Source organism: Gorilla gorilla, chromosome 13, assembly GCF_029281585.2.
Source record: "Gorilla gorilla gorilla isolate KB3781 chromosome 13, NHGRI_mGorGor1-v2.1_pri, whole genome shotgun sequence".
Classification (NCBI taxonomy): domain Eukaryota; kingdom Metazoa; phylum Chordata; class Mammalia; order Primates; family Hominidae; genus Gorilla; species Gorilla gorilla.
This window is the reverse complement of record NC_073237.2, coordinates 28935144-28956112: the sequence shown is the minus strand read 5'-3', so window position 1 is coordinate 28956112 and position 20969 is coordinate 28935144. Positions and strand designations below refer to the sequence as shown.

The 20969-nt window shown below is 47.3% G+C and overlaps 1 protein-coding gene across 15 annotated transcripts in view; it reads right to left on the bottom strand.

Annotated features, from left to right (window-relative positions):
* The window catches only part of UBAP2 (ubiquitin associated protein 2), a 127370-nt gene extending 107697 nt beyond the window's left edge, over nucleotides 1-19673 (bottom strand). For 4 of the 15 annotated variants that reach the window (XM_055351673.2, XM_063696968.1, XM_031014282.3 and 1 more), the window contains exon 1: nucleotides 19061-19178. Coding sequence is in view for 2 of the 15 variants with exons in the window: in XM_063696959.1 (XP_063553029.1) it covers nucleotides 19351-19360 (10 nt within the window). In the remaining 13 variants the exon portion in view is untranslated. Of the gene's footprint in view, nucleotides 1-2869; nucleotides 2980-19060; nucleotides 19194-19350 lie in introns of those variants that run through there. The other 11 variants (XM_063696962.1, XM_063696965.1, XM_063696960.1 and 8 more) reach the window with 8 other exon arrangements.
* Between the last annotated feature and the right edge of the window lie 1296 nt (nucleotides 19674-20969).

Below are 20969 nucleotides of genomic sequence, written 5' to 3'. Positions count from 1 at the left end.
AAGACTCCATCTCCAAAAAACAAAAAAAAGAAAAGAAAGAAATACATACATAGGCCAGGCACGGTGGCTCATGCCTGTAATCCCAGCACTTTGAGAGGCTGTGGCAGGAGAGCAGTGTGGTGGCAGGAGAGCAGTGTGGGGCCAGGAGTTCAAGACCAGCCTGGGCAACATAGAGAGACCCCATCTCTATAAAAAAAGTTTAAAAATCAGCCAGGTGAGCCGGGCGCGGTGGCTCACGCCTGTAATCCCAGCACTTTGGGAGGCCGAGGCAGGCAGATCACGGGGTCAGGAGATCGAGACCACCCTGGCTAACACGGTGATACCCCATCTCTACTAAAAATACAAAAACAAAATTAGCCGGGCGTGGTGGCGGGCACCTGTAGTCCCAGCTACTTGGGACGCTGAGGCAGGAGAATGGCGTGAACCCGGAAGGCGGAGGTTGCAGTGAGCCGAGATCGCGCCACTGCACTCCAGCCTGGGCGACAGAGCCAGACTCCATCTCAAAAACAAACAAACAAACAAAAAAATTGGCCCGGTGTGATAGAGCACACCTGTGGTCCCAGCTACTCAGAAGGCTGAAATGGGAGAATCACTTGAGCCTGGGAGGTCAAGGCTGCAGTATGCCGTGATCATGCCAGTGCACTCCTAGTACAGTGCCCAAGAGATGAGTGAGACCCTGTTTCAAAAATAAAATAAGGGGCCAGGCACGGTGGCTCACGCCTGTAGTCCCAGCACTTTGGGAGGCCCGGGCGCGTGGATCACAAGGTCAGGAGATCGAGACCATCCTGACTAACATGGTGAAACCCCGTCTCTACTAAAAGTATTTTTAAAAAATTAGCTGGGCATAGTGGCGGGCGCCTGTAGTCCCAACAACCCAGGAGGCTGAGGCAGGAGAATGGCATGAACCAAGGAGGCGGAGCTTGCAGTGAGCCAAGATCACACCACTGCACTCCAACCTGGGCGACAGAGCAAGACTCATCTCAAAAAAATTAAACTAAAAATAAAAATAAAAATAAAATAAGGGCCAGGCACTGTAGCTCCTGCCTATAATCCCAGCATTTTGGGAGGCCAAGGCAGGCGGATCACCTGAGGTCAGGGTTTCAAGACTAGCCTGGCAAGGTGGGAGTCAGGCGTTTGAGACCAGCCTGGCCAAATGGTAAAACCCTCTCTCTACTAAAAATACAAAACTTAGCCGGGCATGGTGGCACAGACCTGTAATCCTACTACTCGGGAGGCTGAGGCAAAGGAATCGCTTGAACCCAGGAAGCGGAGGTTGCAGTGAGTTGAGATTGCACTACTGCGCTCCAGCCTGTGCTACAAGAGCAAAACTCCGTCTCAAAAAAAAAAAAAAAAAAAAAAGGCCAGCTTGGCCAACATGGCAAAACCCCGTCTCTACTGAAAATACAAAAATTAGCCAGGCGTGGTGGCACGTGTCTGTAATCTTGGCTCACTGCAACCTCTACTCCCAGGTTCAAGCTATTCTCCTGCCTTGGCCTCCTGAGTAGCTGGGATTACAGATGCCCACCACCACGCCTGGCTAATTTTTGTATTTTTAGTAGAGACAGGTTTCGACATGTTGGCCAGGCTGGTCTCGAACTCCTGACCTCAGGTGATCCACCCGCCTCGGCCTCCCAAAGTGCTGGGATTACAGGCATGAGCCACCGTGCCCGGCCTTAACTTGCTTTCCTAAGTAAATTCAAGCAATTATCCTGCCTCAGCCTCCCAGTAGCTAGGATCACAGGTATGTACCACCATGCCCGGCTAATTTTTGAATGTATGAGGCTGAGGCTTCACTGAGCTGAGATCACACCACTGCACTCTGGCCTGGGCAACACAGCAAGACCCTGTCCCAAACCAAAAAAAAAAAAAAGAAAGAAAGAAAAAAAGAGGTTCTATTTCCCATGTATTAACAAAAAGTGCTAATAGGCCAGGTGTGGTAGTTCATGCCCGTAATCTCAACACCTTGGGAAGCCAAGGAGGGAGGACTTCTTGAGCCCAGGAGTTTGAGACCAGCCTGGGTAACACAGCAAGACCTCCTCATCTCTACTAAAAAATACATTTAAAAATTAGCCAGGTATGGTGGCGCATGCCTGTGGTCCCACCTCCTTGGGAGGCTGAGGCGGGAGGATTGCTTGATCCCAGGATTTCGAGGCTACAGTGAGCTATGATCAGCCTGGGCAACATAGCATGACCCTATAGCACCAAAAAATTTAAAAAGTGCTAATAAGTTGCCAACTTAACATCCTCATCCATGTCAAATTCTATTCCTAAACCTAGCTAAACACGGCTCTCTCGCCAACCATGTTCAGCTGCAGGAATCCCCATCTATCCTCTCTTGAAAGGATGAAAGTAAGAACAAATTAAGTCATAGATTTAATACCAACAACACAATAACCTTAGTCTGTGATAAAGACTCAGGCATATTTCTGTCTTTATACACTCACACTCCCTCTGCCCTGAGTCTCCAGCTCTGCATCCACCAAAGTAAGATTAACTTCCCACTAGTTACTCTGTCCCCAGGCTTCACAGGAAAGGGGATAAAGGAGGAAAACCGCCTTCCCCCTTTGGCCAGTCAGAAGGAAGGAAGGTATCAAAATATAGGCTAATCTACCTCAGCTTTCTTAGGGATACAAGTTCAATAAAACAATTTTTCTTCTAGTACAGTCATGATGACCACAACCAGTCACAGAGATTAAGAATCTTTGTTTCTTAGGCTGGGTGTGGTGGCTCATGCCTGTAATTCCAGCACTTCGGGAGGCCGAGGCAGGTGGATCACTTGAGGTCCGGAGTTTGAGATCAGCCTGGCCGGCATGTCAAAACCCTATCTTTACAAACAATACAAAAATTAGCTGAGCGTGGTTGCACACACCTGTAATCTCAGCTAGTCCAGAGGCTGGGGCACGAGAATCACTTGAACCTGGGAGGCAGAGGTTGCAGTGAGCCGCCACTGTACTCTGGCCTGGGCCACAGAGCAAGACCCTGTTTCAAAAAAAAAAAAAAAAAATCAACATCTTTGCTTCTCGATACTCTAAGCCACAATGTTTAACTCTTGCTTCTTATTTTCAAGAACAGAAAAACCATGACAGTACTCAACACACAGTACAACTACTATGGAAAACAATTTGGAGGTTCTGGAAAAAACTAAAAATTGAGCTACCATATGATCCAGCAATCTCACTGCTGGGTATATACCCAAAATAAGGGAAATCCGTATATTGAAGAAATATCTGCATTCCTGTTTGTTGCAGCACTGTTTACAATAGCTAAGATTTGGAAGTAACCTAAATGTCTATCAACAGATGAATAGATAAAACATGGTACTTATACACAACAGAGTACTACTTAGCCATAAAAAAGAATGAGATCCTGTCATTTGAAACAACATGGATAGAACTGGAGATCATTATGTTAAGTGAAATAACCCAGGAACAGAAAGACAAACATCACATGTTCTCACTTAGTTGTGGGAACTAAAAATCAAAACAATTGAACTCATAATCACAGACAGTAGAAGGATGGAGTACCAGAGGCTAGGAAGGGTAGTGGGGGACTTGGGGGAGGTAGGGATGGTTATTGAGTACAAAAATAATAAGACCCACTATTTGATAGCACAATAGTGTAACTATAGTCAATAACTTAATTGTACACTTTTTTTTTTTCTCCTGAGACAGGGTCTGACTCTTTCGCCCAGGCTGGAGCGCAGTGGTGCAATCTCGGTTCCCTGCAACCTCTGCCTCCTGCGCTTAAGAGATTCTCCCACCTCAGCCTCCCAAGCAGCTGCGACTACAGTCAAGCATCAAATCAATTCTTTTTTTTTTTTTTAAACAGAGTTTCACTCTGTTGCCCAGGCTGGAATGCAATGGCATGATCTCAGTTCACTGCAACCTCTGCCTCCCAGGTTCAAGCAATTCTCCTGTCTCAGCCTCCCAAGTAGCTGGGATTACAGGCACCCGCCACCATGCCTGGCTAATTTTTGCATTTTTAGTAGAGACGGGGTTTCGTCATGTTGGCCAAGCTGTTCTTGAACTCCTGACCTCAGGTGATCCACCTGCCTCAGCCTCCCAAAGTCCTACGATTACAGGCATGACCCACCACGCCCGGCTTCAAATCAATTCTTAATGAAGACCAGATGACCTAAAATAATAATTCTCATTATTCACATCTCTGCATGAACCATTTCAACATTTGGCACTCAAATGTCACAAATTCACAAATTATTTCACAAGTGATTTATAAAAGTTCAACATACCTATTAAGTCATTTTGAGACAGTTACATCATCTCTAGGTTTTATTACAAGCCTAAAATATAAATACTGATTTAATACTTCAGAAGTTTTTCATTATAGTTCTTCAACTTTCCTCATGAATCCAGGATATCAAGTCCTGGTTTTTCTTTTTTTAGTAAAAGTATATTGCTTTTATTTTACTGACATCCTTATTACTTAATCACTCATGCCAAAAGCAACTTTCTTAAAAATGTCTGTTACCTAAAGAATGTATCTATCAAAACAAAGTCATGCCATCCATTTAAACATTAACACACCTGCCACATAAGTATCTGGACCAGTTTTAATCCAAATACAAAACTCCTCAATAAAGAAAACACTACACTAATGAGAAATACCCCACATCCTTATATGTCTAAAGAACCACTCAACTGGCTGGGCACAGTGGCTCACGCCTGTAATCCCAGCACTTTGGGAGGCAGAGGCAGGCGGATCACGAGGTCAGGAGATCAAGACCATCCTGGCCAACATGGTGAAACCCTGTTTCTACTAAAAATACAAAAATTAGCCAGGTGTAGTGGCATGAGCCAGCTACTGTCCCAGCTACTGGAGAGGCTGAGGGAGGAGAATTGCTTCAACCTGTGAGGCGGAGGTTGCAGTGAGTCAAGATCACGCCACTGCACTCCAGCCTGGGAAACAGCTGGAGACAGTGAGACTCCATCTCAAAAAAAAAACAAAAAACAAACAAACAAAAAAAAAATGAATCGCTCAACTGTTCTCTACATCCGGATTACTCTCGAAAACAAAGGCTCAGAAAAATTACCTTCCAAGCACTCCTGAAACTTCATGTTCTATCTTGTAAGCAACAACTACATAAACTGTATTTCACAAAATGAATACATTCACTGCCTCCATTTCCTCACTAAACATCTCCTTAACCTTCTTTATTCTGGTTTCCATCACCCTATCACTCTAACAGTAGGAAAAATGCTACTCCCTAGGTCACCACTGGTCTCCTAATTGTCAAATCTTTCTTCTGTTCTCATTCTTTCATCTGTCTCTGTCATTCAAAACATTTCATATGGCTAGGCGCGGTGGCTCACGCCTGTAATCCCAGCACTTTGGGAGCCCGAAGCGGGCGGATCACCTGAGGTCAGGAGTTCAAGACCAGCCTGGCCAACATGGTGGAACCCCATCTCTACAAAAGTACAAAAATTAGCCGGGCATGATGGCGGGTGCCTGTAATCCCAGCTACTTGGGAGGCTGAGGTGGGAGAACAGCTTGAACCTGGGAGGTGGAGGTTGCAGTGAGCCGAGATCGCGTCACTGCACTCCAGTCTGGGTGACAGAGCGAGACTCCATCTAAAAAAAAAAAAAAATTAGCCAGATGTGTGGTGGCATGTGCCTGTAATTCCAACTACTCAGAGGAGGCTGAGGCACAAGAATCACTTGAACCTGGGAGGCAGAAGTTGCAGTGAGTTGAGATCGTGCCACTGTACTCCAGCCTGGGATATAAAGCGAGACTCCATCTCAAAAATAAAGAAAGAAACAAACAAACACTGTCAATAAAAACTGTCAACTTCTGTTCACAAACCATCAACTCCTCAATAAAATGCAAACTGTTTATTCCTTCCAATCCCTACACTTGGTCAAACCAGCCTTGGTATTCTCCTAAATTGTCCCTGCCTTTTTGCCTTCACGTTCCACAGACATGTTTACTCAAGGACATACTGCACATGCCCATTTTCTCTCTTTTTTTTTGAGTGGGGGAAATCGCTTGAGCCCAGGTAGGTTAAGGCTGCAGTGAGCCTGATCGCATCACTGCATTCCTGAGTGACAGAGTAAGACCCTGTCTCAAACAAAATAGAACAAAGCAAAATAACAGCAAATTCTAATAAAACTAAACTCTGAATACAACATTTAAAGTGTTTTAACAATTTAATTGTAACTTCAGGAATTTGATACTTCTTTTTTCTTTTCTTTTTTTGAGACGGAGTTTCACTCTTGTTGCCCAGGCTGGAGTACAATGGCGTGATCTCGGCTCACTGCAACCTCCGCCTCCCAGGTTCAAATGATTCTCCTGCCTCAGCCTCCCAGGTTCAAACGATTCTCCTGCCTCAGCCTCCCAAGTAGCTGGGATTACAGGCACCCACCGCCATGCCCGGATAATTTTTTATAATTTTAGTAGAGATGGGATTTCTCCATGTTGGTCAGGATGGTCTCGAACTCCCAACCTCAGGTGATCTGCCTGTCTCGGCCTCCCAAAGTGCTGGGATTACAGGCGTGAGCCACCGTGCCCAGCCTTGATACTTGATTCTATATGAAGAATCTAAGAAAACTAAGGCTCAGCCTCCCCAGCTCAAGGAATCCTTGCCAAATACTCAAGCTCAATTCAACAATGCTTTTCTGTCACAGCCAGCAGTACCCTGGAATCCTATACACACATTTAAACTGTGTGTGTCTGCTCACCAACATGTAAGCAACTGAAGATCAGGAACCTACATTATTCATCTGTATTCTAGCATCTAACATTGTTGACAACTGGCAGCAATAAATATTCGTTCAAGTGAACACCTATAGAGTAGCACATACCATTTGCACAGGGAGAACCATCATTCAGGCCTAATCTGCAGTAATGTAAACTTAGCAGTCACAGAAATAACAGAGAATATACTACCTTAAGTTTTTCTCGATTTTTTTTTTTTTTTTTTTTGAGACAAGGTCTCATTCTGTCTGCCCAGGCTGGAGCGCAGTGATGCAATCTCAGGTACCTCACTGACCTCTGCCTCCCCTCCAGGGTTCCAGCAATTCTCCCGCCTCAGCCTCCCAAGTAGGTGGGACTATAGGCATGTGCCACCACACCCAGCTAATTTTTTTTTTTTTTTTTTTTTTTTTTTTGAGAGTCTCGCTCTATCACCCGGGCTGGAGTGCAGTGGCACAATCTCGGCTCGCTGCAACCTCCACCTTCTGGGATCAAGCGATTCTCCTGCCTCAGCCTCCAGATTAGCTGAGATTACAGAGGCGTGCCACCATGCCTGGCTAATTTTCTGTATTTTTAATAGAGACGGGGTTTCACCATTTTAGCCAGGATGGTCTCGATCTCCTGACCTCGTGATCCGCCCGCCTCGGCCCCCCAAAGTGCTGGGATTACAGGCGTGAGCCACCGCGCCCAGCCCACACCCAGCTAATTTTTGTATTTTTTGGTAGAGGTAGGGTTTCACCATGTTGGCCAGGCTGGTCTCAAACGCCTGACCTCAAGTGATCCACTTGCCTTGGTCTCCCAAACAGCTGGGATTACAAGAGAGAGCCACTGCGCCCAGCCCATATACTACCTTAAGTTTTTACTAATGTAATTGTTGCCTCACTCTCACAAATCAAAGGAAACTTTCATCAGTGTTTCAAAACTTAGGCTTGGCATAGCAGTCATGGAATACATATTTTTAGACTTTCCAAAAGCCCCAAAAAGTTACATTTTATCCTACAATAAATTAGCAATTTACTTAGCATTGATGAAAATTACCTGAACTAAGTAACAGCAGTAGTTATTTCTTGCTTATCAGATGACCTGACTGGCAATTATATCTGATAAATAATTGAGAAAATAATCATCTGAGAAAAGGATTATCATTCAGTAGTGTACTTCAGTCACAATATGTAAATACACAAACCCTGATTGGATGGGAAAAGAGGCTATAAAAATACTTCAGTGACAATATGTAAATACAGAAACCCCGACTGGATGGGAAAGAGGCTATAAAAATACATTTTGTGGGCCTACAGCAGCTGCTCACGCCAATAATCCCAACACTTTGGGAGGCTGAGGTGAGCACTTGAACCCAGAAGTTGAAGACCAGCCTGTGCAATATGATGAAACCCTGTCTCTACCAAAAAAAAAAAAAAAAAAAAAAAAAATTAGCTAGGCATGGTGGCACAAATCTGTAGTCCCAGGTACCCAAGAGGCTAAGGTGGATCATCTGAGCACGGGGAGTTCAAGGCTGCAGTGAGCTAGGATTGCACCACTGCACTCCAGCCTGGGTGACAGAGTGAGACTTTATCTCAAAAAAAAAAAAAAAAAAAGGTCGGGCGCGGTGGCTCCTGCCTGTAATCCCAGCACTTTGCGAGGCTGAGGTGGGAAGATCATGAGGTCAGGAGTTCAAGACCAGCCTGACCAACATAGTGAAACTCTGTCTCTATTAAAAATACAAGCCTCCCCTCTCCCCACTGTCTCCCTCTGATGCCAAGCTGAAGCTGGACTGTACTGCCGCCATCTCGGCTCACTGCAACCTCCCTGCCTGATTCTCCTGCCTCAGCCTGCCGAGTGCCTGTGATTGCAGGCACGCGCCGCCACACCTGACTGGTTTTCGTATTTTTTTGGTGGAGACGGGATTTCGCTGTGTTGGCCGGGCTGGTCTCCAGCTGCTAACTGCGAGTGATCTGCCAGCCTAGGCCTCCTGAGGTGCCGGGATTGCAGACGGAGTCTCATTCACTCAGTGCTCAATGTTGCCCAGCCTGGAGTGCAGTGGCATGATCTTGGCTCGCTACAACCTCCACCTCCCAGCCGCCTGCCTTGGCCTCCCAAAGTGCCGAGATTGCAGCCTCTGCCCGGCCGCCACCCCGTCTGGGAAGTGAGGAGCGTCTCTGCCTGGCCGCCCATCGTCTGGGATGTGAGGAGACCCTCTGTCCTGCTGCCCAAACTGGGAAGTGAGGAGCGCCTCTTCCTGGCTGCCATCCCGTCTAGGAAGTGAGGAGCGTCTCTGCCCGGCCGCCCATAGTCTGAGATGTGGGGAGCGCCTCTGCCCCGCCACCCCGTCTGGGATGTGGGGAGCGCCTCTGCCCCGCCACCCCGCCTGGGATGTGAAGAGCGCCTCTGCCCAGCCGCGCCCCCATCTGGGAGGTGAGGAGCGTCTCTGCCCGGCCAACCCGTCTTTAGAAGTGAGAAGCCCCTCTGCCCAGCAGCTGCCCAGGAGCTGCCCCGTCTGGGAAGTGAGGAGCCCCTCCGCCCGGCAGCCACCCCATCTGGGAAGTGAGGAGCGTCTCCGCCCAGCAGCCGGCCCCTCCGGGAGGTGGGGGGCAGCCCCCGCCCGGCCAGCCACCCCGTCCGGGAGGGAGGTGGGGGGCAGCCCCCGCCCGGCCAGCCGCCCCGTCCGGGAGGTGGGGGGTGCCTCTGCCCGGCCGCCCCTTCTGGGAAGTGAGGAGCCCCTCTGCCCGGCCACCACCTCATCTGGGAGGTGTACCCAACAGCTCACTGAGAACGGGCCATAATGACGATGGCGGTTTTGTCGAATAGAAAAGGGGGAAATGTGGGGAAAAGATAGAGAAATCAGATTGTTGCTGTGTCTGTGTAGAAAGAAGTAGACATAGGAGACTCCATTTTGTTCTGTACTAAGAAAAATTCTTCTGCTTTGGGATGCTCTTAATCTATAACCTTACCCCCAACCCCGTGCTCTCTGAAACATGTGCTGTGTCCACTCAGGGTTAAATGGATTAAGGGCGGGGCAAGACGTGCTTTGTTAAACAGATGCTTGAAGGCAGCATGCTGGTTAAGAGTCATCACCACTCCCTAATCTCAAGTACCCAGGGACACAAACACTGCGGAAGGCCGCAGGGTCCTCTGCCTAGGAAAACCAGAGACCCTTGTTCACTTGTTTATCTGCTGACCTTCCCTCCACTATTGTCCTATGACCCTGCCAAATCCCCCTCTGTGAGAAACACCCAAGAATGATCAATAAATACTAAAAAAAAAAAAAAAAAAAAATACAAGCCGCACACGGTGGCTCACGTCTGTAATCCCAGCACTTTGGGAGGCCGAGGCAGGTGATCACCTGAGGTCGGGAGTTCAAGACCAGCCTGATGAACATGGAGAAACCCCGCCTCTACTAAAAGTACAAAATTAGCCGGGCATGGTGGCACGTGCCTGTAATCCCAGCTACTTGGGAGGCTGAGGCAGGAGAATCGCTTGAACCCAGGAGGCGGAGGTTGCGTTGAGCCAAGATCACGCCATTGCACACTAGCCTGGGCGACAAGAGCTAGACTCCGTCTAACAACAACAACAAAAAAAATTAGCCAGGTGTGGTGGCACGCGCCTGTAGTCCCAGCTACTAGGGAGGCTGAGGCAGGAGAATCCCTTAAACTCGGGAGGCGGAGGTTGCAGTGAGCCAAGCCCACGCCATTGCACTCCAGCCTGGGTGACAGAATGAGACTGTCTCAAAAAAAAAAAAAAAAAAAAGCAAAAGGGACAGAAAACAAACACACAGGCCAGCCAACTAGAAGACTAAATATAATGGCAGACATATATCCAAAATATCTGCAATTACAACAGATATGAATGGTCTCCATGCTCTAGTTAAAGAGGTTAGCTGATGGCTCACTCCTACAATCCCAGCACTTTGTGAGGCTGAGGTGGGAAGATCACTTGAGCCCAGGAGTTCACGACCAGCCCAGCCAACATAGCGATGCACTCTAATTAATTAAAAAGAAGTTAGCAAGTTGCTAACTTAACAAAGCAAAATCCAGCTATGTGGCGTTCATGAAAGATATATCTAGAACATCCCACTACAATTGGCTAAAACTAAAAAGGCAACATAAAATGTTGGCAAGGATGTAGAACTCTTAAACCACTCAGTCTTTGAGAATGAATTCCCAATTCTTAGGGCATCCACTGTGTGTATAAGCTGAACTTTTTCCAGATACCTAGAATGAAATTCATTATGTACCATCCTTGACAGATTTGAGAAAATAGTCACTCAACTTTCTGTGTTCTGGGGTTCAGCTGATAAGCCTGAGAACAACTGTGCAACATGTGGAAAACACTTTAGCATTACTTAGTAAAGTTACACATACCCTACATACAAACCAAAAATTCCACTCTCAGTGATGTAGTCTTGAGAAAATGGACTTTGCTTGTTGTGGGCAGGGTGGCAAATGTCCACATGAGGACAAGTACAATTGGTAATCTCAAAAAACTGGAAATGAGACAAATATCAATCAACAATGAAATAGACAACATATGGCACATCCTTACAATGTAACCTCATACTACTATAAAAAATCATCGGGCCGGGTGTGATGGCTAACACCTGTAATCCCGGCACTTTGGGAGGCCGAGGTGGGCAGATCGCTGGAAGTCAGGAGTTCGAGACCAGCCTGCCCAACATAGTGAAACCACATCTCTACTAAAAATGCAAAAGAAAAAAAATTAGCCAGGCATGGTGGTGCCTGCCTGTAATCCCAGCTACTTGGGAGGCTGAGGCAGGAGAATTGCTTGAACCCAGGAGGCAGAGGTTGCAGTGAGCCAAGATCGCACCATTGCACTCTAGCCTGGGCAACAAGAGCAAACTCCATCTCAAAAAAAAAAAAAAAAAAAAAAAAAAAACAAGAGTCCATGACCAGCCTGGCCAACATGGTGAAACCCCGTCTCTACTAAGAATACAAATATTAGCTGAGCATGGTGGCAGGTGTCTGTAATCCCAGCTACTCGGGAGGCCGAGGCAGGAGAATTGCTTGAACCCAGGAGGCAGAGGCTGCAGTGAGCTGAGAAGCCGAGATCGTGCCACTGGCATTCCAGCCTGGGCAAAAGAGCAAGACTCTGTCTTATAAAACAAAAAAAAGAAAAAAGAAATCTACATGGGGGCTGGGTGCAGTGGCTCATGCCTGTAATACCAGAACTTTGGGAGACCGAAGCAGGCAGATCACCTGAGGTCAAGAGTTCGAGACCAGCCTGGCTAACACAAGGAAACCCCGTCTCTACCAAAAAATACAAAAATTAGCCAGGCATGGTGGCGGGCACCTGTAGTCCCAGCTATTTAGGAGGCTGAGGAAGGAGAATCGCTTGAACCCGCGAGGTGAATGTTGCAGTGAGCCAAGATCGAGCCACTGCACTCCAGCCTGAGCAACAGAGTGAGACCCTATCTCAAAAAAAAGAAATCAACATGGATAAATCTCAAGCATGTAAGAGTGAAAGAATCAAGCATCAGAAGAATCATACAATTCTTACATTGAGAATACGACTGAAAATGGGCACTATTAAACCATATGTTGCTTATGGATATACATATAAGGTAAAATTATTGTAAAAAAGTAACAGTAGGCTGGGGCGGTGGCTCATGCCTGTAATCCCAGCACTTTGGGAGCTCAGGTGGGCGGATCATGAGGTCAGGAGTTTGAGACCAGCCTGGCCAACACAGTGAAACCCCATCTCTACCAAAAATACAAAAAATTAGCCAGGCGTGGTGGCGGGCACCTATAATCCGAACTACTCGGCAGATGGAGGCTGGAGATTCGCTTGAACTTGGGAGGTGGAGGTTGCAGTGAGCCGAGATCAGGCCACTACACTTCAGCCCAGGCGATAGTGCAAGACTCCGTCTCAAAAAAAAAAAAAAAAAAAAAAAAAAGGAACAGTAGAACCTGCAGAGTGACTCATACCTATAATCCCAGGACTCTGGGAAGCCAAGCAGGAGGATCACTTGAATCCAGGAGTTCAAGACCACCCTGGGCAAACACAGCTAGACCTTGTCTCTATTTTAAAACAATAACACAAAGGAATAGTAAACCTATAATGTAGGGTAATGGTTACCTCAAGGAAAGCGAAAAGAAATGCCTTGGGAGCTGGCATACACAGGGGACTTCCAGGTAGCAGTAATGTCCTATTTCTTGGTTGTTCATTTTACTTTTTTTTTTAATTTAACATATGGGGCCAGGCGTTAAGCTCACACCTGTAATCTCAGCACTTTAGTAGGCCAAGGCAGGAGGATCACTTTAGCCTAAGAGACCAGCCTGGGCAACATAGCAAGACTCCTCTCTACAAAAAGAAAAATTAGCTGAGCATGGTGATGCATCCCTGTGGTCCAAGCTACTCAGGAGGCTGAGGTGGGAGGATGGCTTAATCCTGGGAGATAGAGGCTGCAGTGAGCCATGATCATGCCAAGACACTCCATCCTGGGCGACAAAGCAAGACCCTGTCTCCAAAAAAAACAACTGTACATATGTGTTTACCCCCAACCACCTTCTACGTTATACAATGACAACTCTACATGTTTTTATGCCTCATGTATCATCTACGGTATGTATGCTGTTTTTTGGGTTTTTCTTCTGAGACAGGGTCTGTCACCCAGGCTGAAGTGCAGTGGCACAATCACAGCCCACTGCAGTCTCAACCACCCAGGCTTAAGCAATCCTCCAACCTCAGCCTCCTGAGTAGCTGGGACTACAAGCACACCACGCCCAGCTAATTTTTGTATTTTTAGTAAAGACAGGGTTTTGCCACGTTGTCTAAGCTGCTCTCCAACTCCTGGGCTCAAGTGATTCACCTGCCTCGGCCTCCCAAAGTGCTGGGATTACAGGCATGAGCCACCACACCCAAACTATGCTGTATTTTTCAATAAAAATCAGCAAGTATGCAAAGTATGATCCTATTTATTTATTTATTGAGATAGGGTCTCACTCTGTCACCCAAGCTGGAGTGCAATGGCACAATCATAGCTCACTGTGGCCTCAACCTCCTGGACTCAAGCGATCCTCCCACCTCAGCCTCACAAGTAGATGGGACTCTGGGTACATGCAATCATGCCCAGTTAATTTTTACATTTTTTTTATAGAGACAGGGTCTCACTATATTGCCCACGCTGGTCTCGAACTCCTGCTCAAGAAATCCTTCCACCTCAGCCTCCCAAAGCGTTGGAATTACACACAGGAGCCATGGAGCCAGGCTCCAACTTTTTTTTTTTTTTTAAACATATACTCCATGTTTCAGGAGAAAAAAAAAAGGCCAGGCACAGTGGTCCACACCTGTCATCTCAGCACTTTGGGAGGCCGAAGCAGGTGGATCACCTGAGGTCAGGAGTTCAAAACCAGCATGGCCAAAATGACAAAATCCTGTCTCTACAAAAAATACAAAAATTATCAGAGCACGGTGGCAGGCTAATCGCTTGAACCCAGTAGGCGGAGGTTGCAGTGAACAGAGATCACACCACTGCACTCTGGCCTGCGTGACAGAATGAAACTCCACCTCAAAAAAAAAAAAAAAAAAAAAAAAATTAGCCGGGCGCGGTGGCTCATGCCTGTAATCCCAGCACTTTGGGAGGCCAAGGCGGGCAGATCACGCACGAGGTCAGGAGATCAAGACCATCCTGGCTAACACGGTGAAACCTTGTCTCTACTAAAAATACAAAAAATTAGCCAGGCTTGACAGCACACGCCTGTAGTCCCAGCTACTCGGGAGGCTGAGGCAGGAGAATGGCATGAACCTGGGAGGCGGAGCTTGCAGTGAGCCGAGATAGCGCCACTGCACTCCAGCCTGGGCAACAGAGCAAGACTCCGTCTCGAAAAAAAAAAAAATTAGCCGGGCGTGGTGATGCATGCCTGTAGTCCCAGCTGCTTGGGAAGTTGAGGCACAAGAATCACTTAAGCCAGGGAGGCAGAGGTTACAGTGAGCCAAGGCACCACAGCACTCCAGCCTGGGCGACAAAGAAAGACTGTCTCAAGAAAATAAAAATAAAAGAAGCCAGGTATGGTGGCTCACGCCTGTAATCCCAGCACTTTGGGAGGCCAAGGCAGGCGGATCACCTGAGGTCATGAGTTCGAGACCAATGTGGCCAACATGATGCAACCTCATCTCTACTAAAAATACAAAAATTAGCCAGGTGTGATGGCTGATTTTTGTAATCCCAGCACTTTGGGAGGCCAAGGCAGGCGGATCACCTGAGGTCAGGAGTTCCAAGACCAATATGGCCAACATGGTGAAATCCCATCTCTACTAAAATTACAAAAATCAGCCAAGTGTGTTGGCAGGCGCCTGTAACCCCAGCTACTCAGGAGGCTGAGGCAGGAGCATCGCTTGAACCCGGTGGGCAGAGGTTGCAGTGGGCGAAGATCGCACCACTGCACTCCAACCTGGGTGACAGAGCGAGACTCCATCTGTAAATAAATAAATAAATGAAGAGTATTACCTAGTCTTAAATAAAACACCTACTCTACTCCTTAATGTGAGCCCTATTTCATACTTCAAATCCAAATAGTTAACTGGATTCCAATTCAATTATGCTATGTCCAGCATGAAAATGAGTTATCAAAAAATGGAAACTTATCAAACATTGTTTACAAACGGGTAAAAAAAGGCTGGGCGCTGTGGCTCACCCCTGTAATCCCAGCACTTTGGGAGGCCAAGGCGGGCGGATCACGAGGTTAGGAGATCGAGACCATCCTGGCTAACACTGTGAAACCCCGTCTCTAATAAAAATACAAAAAATTAGCCGGGCGTGGCGGCAGGCGCCAGTAGTCCCAGGTACTCGGGAGGCTGAAGCAGAAGAATGGCATGAACCCAGAAGGCGGAGCTTGAAGTGAGCCGAGATTGCACCACTGCACTCCAATTTGGCCAACAGTGAGACTGTCTCAAAAAAAAAAAAAAAAAAAGGGTAGAAAAAAATAAAAATTAAAAAAAAAATTTTTTTTTGAGACAGAGTCTTGCTCCATCCAGGCTGGATGAAGTCCAATGGCACATGGCTCACAGCAACCTCCACCTCCCGGGTTCAAGCAATTCTACTGCCTCAGCCTCTGGAGCAGCTGGGACTACAGACACGCGCCACCACACCAGGCTCATTTTTGTATTTTTAGTAGAGACGGGGTTTCACCATGTTGGTTAGGTTAGTCTCGAACTCTCGACCTCGTGACCTGCCTGCCTCGGCCTCCCAAAGTGCTGGGATTACAGACATGAGAGACCGTGCCCAGTCACAAAAGAAAATTTTTAAGGAGCATCTTTGAGAAACTTAAAAAATGTCAAGTAAACTCAGCAGGAAATATCAGCATAAGCGGTTTACATTAAAATTGTAAAAACTAATCTGATAAATTTGATTCTTTGAGTTAGTAAAAAAAGGATCCTATTCCTAAATACTTGATAGTTGGGGCAAAATTACTTCAAAATCTACCACAAAGATTACATGGTGATATTCCCTACATGTCCTCCCTCTCTTTGCCTTCCTTCAGGTTATATCTCCACTCTTTGGAAAAAACAGCTGCTTCTAAAATCTATCAGAGATCTACTAACTTACCAGTCAACACCATGGGTACCATAACACTTAGCTTTTAAGAACGCTCCATTTACTCAAAATAACAACTAAGAATGAACGGGTATTTGCTGACATACAGGTTTCTCACAAGGAAAAATAAAGTAAGACAGATGTGCTTAAGGGCAGAGAACTTTACAATCTGTAAATGCCTGCAGACTGCTTCTTTAGAGCAGGCATTAACCCTTGCTAATATATTTAACCACCCCCACCCCCCAACCCCACAAAGTGTATTAACAAAGGAAATCTTAACAATAAGTCATCATTTAAAAAAAAAAAAAAAGAGGACTGGGAAATCAACAATTCAAAGCTAACATTTTAGAAGTAAAGGCTTCATGCCGGGCGCGGTGGCTCACGCCTCTAATCCCAGCACTTTGGGAGGCGGGCGGATCACGGGGTCAGGAGATCAAGACCATCCCGGCTAACACAGTGAAACCCCATCTCTACTAAAAAATACAAAAAATTAGCCGGGCGTGGTGGTGGGTGCCTGTAGTGCCAGCTACTCGGGAGGCTGAGCCAGGAGAATGGCGTGAACCCGGGAGGCGGAGCTTGCAGTGAGCCGAGATCACGCCACTGCACTCCAGCCTGGGCGACAGAACGAGACTCCATCTCGAAAAAAAAAAAAGAAGTAAAGGCTTCACTTCAGACCACTCCAAACCTTCAAGAAAGGTTTGTACTTTCTACACATATTTTATACTTAAGAGGGTAGATACCGGGACCAGTTCCCATCACAATACAAGTACATATTGAAATAAACCTATTAGTCTCCATGTTCTCACACCATTTCTCCCCATACAATAAAAGTCACTCAGGCTAATACTAAGAGAGACACTCCTGGTGATCACTACATAGACTGCACTAGTAACCAGGAAAGGGAAGCAGAGGTGTTATTGTTGTTCCAATATAGTTCTAAAGGCAACTCCATGTGACTACTGCTGATCCAGCCCACATTTAAAGGGAGGACAGAGGAAACCAGAGCAGCAGGAAACAGGCAGGAGAGGCAATTACCACAACCCTTTCCCATGGCCTCATTCTCTCCCATGCCACCACTTTCGGGCATATTTCAATGACAACAAAAACCTTCCTTCTCTGAAAGGTTTCATAATTATTGAGGGTGAGAGGCAACAGGGAAGCAAATGGGGGAAATCAGCGCTGTGGGAAAATCTCTCGTCCCATGTATCAACTAGCTATAAGTAGGAAAATCAGGAGTACGCTGGCAGCAAGCAAAAGGGCAGTTTGGGAAACTAATCACTTCTGCCTAATGATAAGAGAAGCCTTCAAAGCAATGGAAGGACAACCCTAGCGAAGGGGCTCCACAGGTGAGTGTACTGAAAGAAACTATCATCTCCAGGGAGTGGAATACATTCCCTCTCCTGAGGTAAAAGGGGAACACACCAATGTAGGATACGGGAGAGCTTAGGTATCATGTTCAACTTCCTTCCACCTTTCACAAACTGGCACTAAAACGGATACACAATTCACAGTGAAAAGTGAGGAATGCAATAACTAGTCGCATACCCCTTGTTGAAAAAAGTGCTGTCACAACGGAAGAGGAATATAAGAACTGGGTTCACCCAAGAAATTATATGCCCTTCAAATAAAAGATAATCTTTGGATACCTTATGGAGACCTGAAAAAACCCTCAACTAGCTGAGCACCGTGGTGCACACCTGTAATCCCAGATACTCAGGAGGCTGAGGTGGAAGAATCGCTTAAACCCAGGAGCTGGAGGCCAGTCTGGGTAACATATGGAGACCATATCTCTAAAATTAATAGTAATTTTTTAAAATCTCTCAACTGTTAGGATACACTGGTGCTGTAGAAAAGATAATAAGCCTAAATACTGGCAAACCATATACCTTCCTTGAATGTGAGGTAAAAACAATATCCAATAGAAGTGGTAGTAAATGACTGGATTACATCAAACAGGAAATAACAGTAATAATGATGGGATCAACCCCTAAAGCGAGCAAGCATTAGAGACCAGAGTGGTGACAGTTGAGATGCGTGGGCAACTAATTAGACTAAAAACTCAGGGGAAAATGTGGAAAAGCCGAGTGGGAAAGTGATTCAGAGGCAAACAGAACTGAGTTGTAATGCACCAATGAAAGAATAACATTTTGAGTATGTATTATTAACAGAGAGAGCTTTGCGGTTTACAAAGCGCTCAAAAACCTACATTAAATAATGAACTGTGATATAACCAGACTACAGGAACGACGGGTGTGGAGGAAAACTGAGTCCCAATTGAGACCAATGCCCTACAGAATTGAAAAGAAGTAGAACTGAACTGTGACTCCGGGTAAGCCAGGAAAGGTTAGAGAGCGCATAAGTTGGGGCTTAACAGGGCCAGTCCCAAGACTAGCTACGGGCGTGAAAGCGTAAAGATGATCAGATGGGACCGACAGCGTGGCGGGGAAGCTCCAGTCTACTGGCAGGCACCGAGGTGGGAGAGAAAACCACACCCTCCAGGGCAGAAACCCGAAAAGGGGGAGGGGAGGCACCCCTGGGGCTGGGTGGGGCCCGGCCGACCTGGACGGGGGAAAAGTAGGAAGAAGCACAGGGCAACGTGAGGGGAAGAGGAAGGAGGGAGCCCGGGCCTGGACGTAGAGGGACCGTGGACCTGGCGAGTGAAGCTCGGCCCGGTCCTCACGGGTGGGCGCCGGGGCAGTCTGCAGGCGGTGGGGGTTCAGACGAGCTGAACCCAGAACTAGAAAGCACACGCTGCAGCGCTCAGGGCCCTGGAACAGGGAAGGAGAGGGAGAGGATGGCAATTACCGCTGCTGCTCTCGGAGGACTCAAGACCCGCTGCCGCCGCCGCTCGTTACCTGCCAATGTGCCTCTTACAAAGCGGCAGCGGCACAGGCTGCCCAACCCGTCACGTGACCTCGCGTCACGGGCGAAGGAGGAGCCACAACACGTCGCTCGTGCGCGGCTTCAGAGCCAGCGTAGGCGGCGCGCAGCCTCTTCCAGCCACCACCTCCACCCCAACCCCGCGAGGCCAACCGCGTGGAGGTGGGGACCACAGAAAGGAACAAATAAGGGAGACTTGATAATACGCATTGTACTCGGAGTCATCAGGAGAGTATTAGCCACCGCATACAGGGTGCCCACAACTGCAGCTCGTCGTCGCGCCGTGATGACCTCACAAAGCACCACAGGTTACTCCCCTGTGGCCGCCCTGTGCACATCACGTGATGTGGTCCAACCACTCAGGGCAAGCTTGGCCTCCCAAATGTTGCACGAGGGGACCACGACTCCCAACATGCTGCACAGCCAAGGCGACCCCTACCGCAGCCTTTCTCCAGCGGGCTTCTAGACGAACCCCCTAGAGACCTTAGTGCCGAGGAAAGGCCGGGACGGAAAGCGGACTAAGCTAGCTTGAAGGACTAATACCATTGGATGCCGCCCGCCACGTGGCGGAGCGTGGTGCCTGCTGGGAGGTGTAGTCCTGGCGGGGGGTGGGGTTCCGCTCCCACGTTCCTGGGCTCGCTCTGCGCCCTGCCCCCTGCGCGGGAAAACGCCAACGGCTAGCAGCCAGAACCTCGGCAAGGCGGAAGGTGCGCCCACTTTTAGTCTTTTTCAGTGCGGTTTTACTTTTGCCCTCCCAAGCCCCTTCTGGGTGAAAAGACTAGAATCTACTGAACGCCTACTCCAAGTCAGCCGTTTATTTCTGTTATATCATATAATCAACTCCTTGAGTCCAGGATTTCCCCTATTTAAGGATTAAAAAAAAAGAACCTTAGAGTTGTTTGTTGACCGAAGAGACCCAGGTTTTCTGTCTTTAGAAAATTAATGACCTCCTCTCAATAGGATCTGACCTGTTGTCAACTCCAAGAATTACGAATAAATAAGATGATGGTTTATAATTGTAGCATGGTGTTTTAAAGTATTTTCCATTTACTGGCCTGCTTGGATGTGAGGGCGTTCTGGCTATCTTGTCACCCCATAGATCGCCAGGGCTGATTCGGCTGATCTGGCTGTCTAGGCGGGTGGCCCCTTCCTCCCGCACCTCTCCATGTGCGTCCCTCCCGAAGCTGCATATTCGGTCGAAAAGGAGGAGCATCCCCCATAGAAGAGGACAAGTCAAGCATATAGGAGTAGCTGCACGCCCGTGTTAACAAGCTCTCAAGGTCTTCTAAACAAGCTCTCAAGGTCTACTTACTGGCCTGTTTTATCCCAAGCTAGTTACATACAAGGACTTTGCAGTCCCGGCATGCCTTATCTCAATTGGAGCTTTCCTCTGTAATAACACTTCACCGGCTTGTGAAAATTAAATGAGATTATGTAAAATGCCTGCTTGACACATAATAAACCCTCAGTAAGTATCAGTAATCATTTTCACACTCTACCCATTGGGCCCAAAAGGTCTAAGTAAGGTAGAAAGGGGAAATTAGCTTATACTGAACTTTGTACAGGGCACTATGCTAATTACTAATTTGCTAGTTATTAAGTAAAACAATTGACATCTCAAACAGTCCTATCTAGTTCAAATAAAGCCTTTGTTATTCATCTGAATGAAAGAATGCTGCCGGGCGTGGTGGCTCACACCTGTAATCTCAGCACTTTGGGAGCCCGAGGAGGGCGGATCACAAGATCAGGAGTTTGAGACCAGCCTGACCAACATGGTGAAACCCCGTCTCTGTTAAAAATACAAAAAAATGTCCGGGCGCGGTGGCTCACGCCT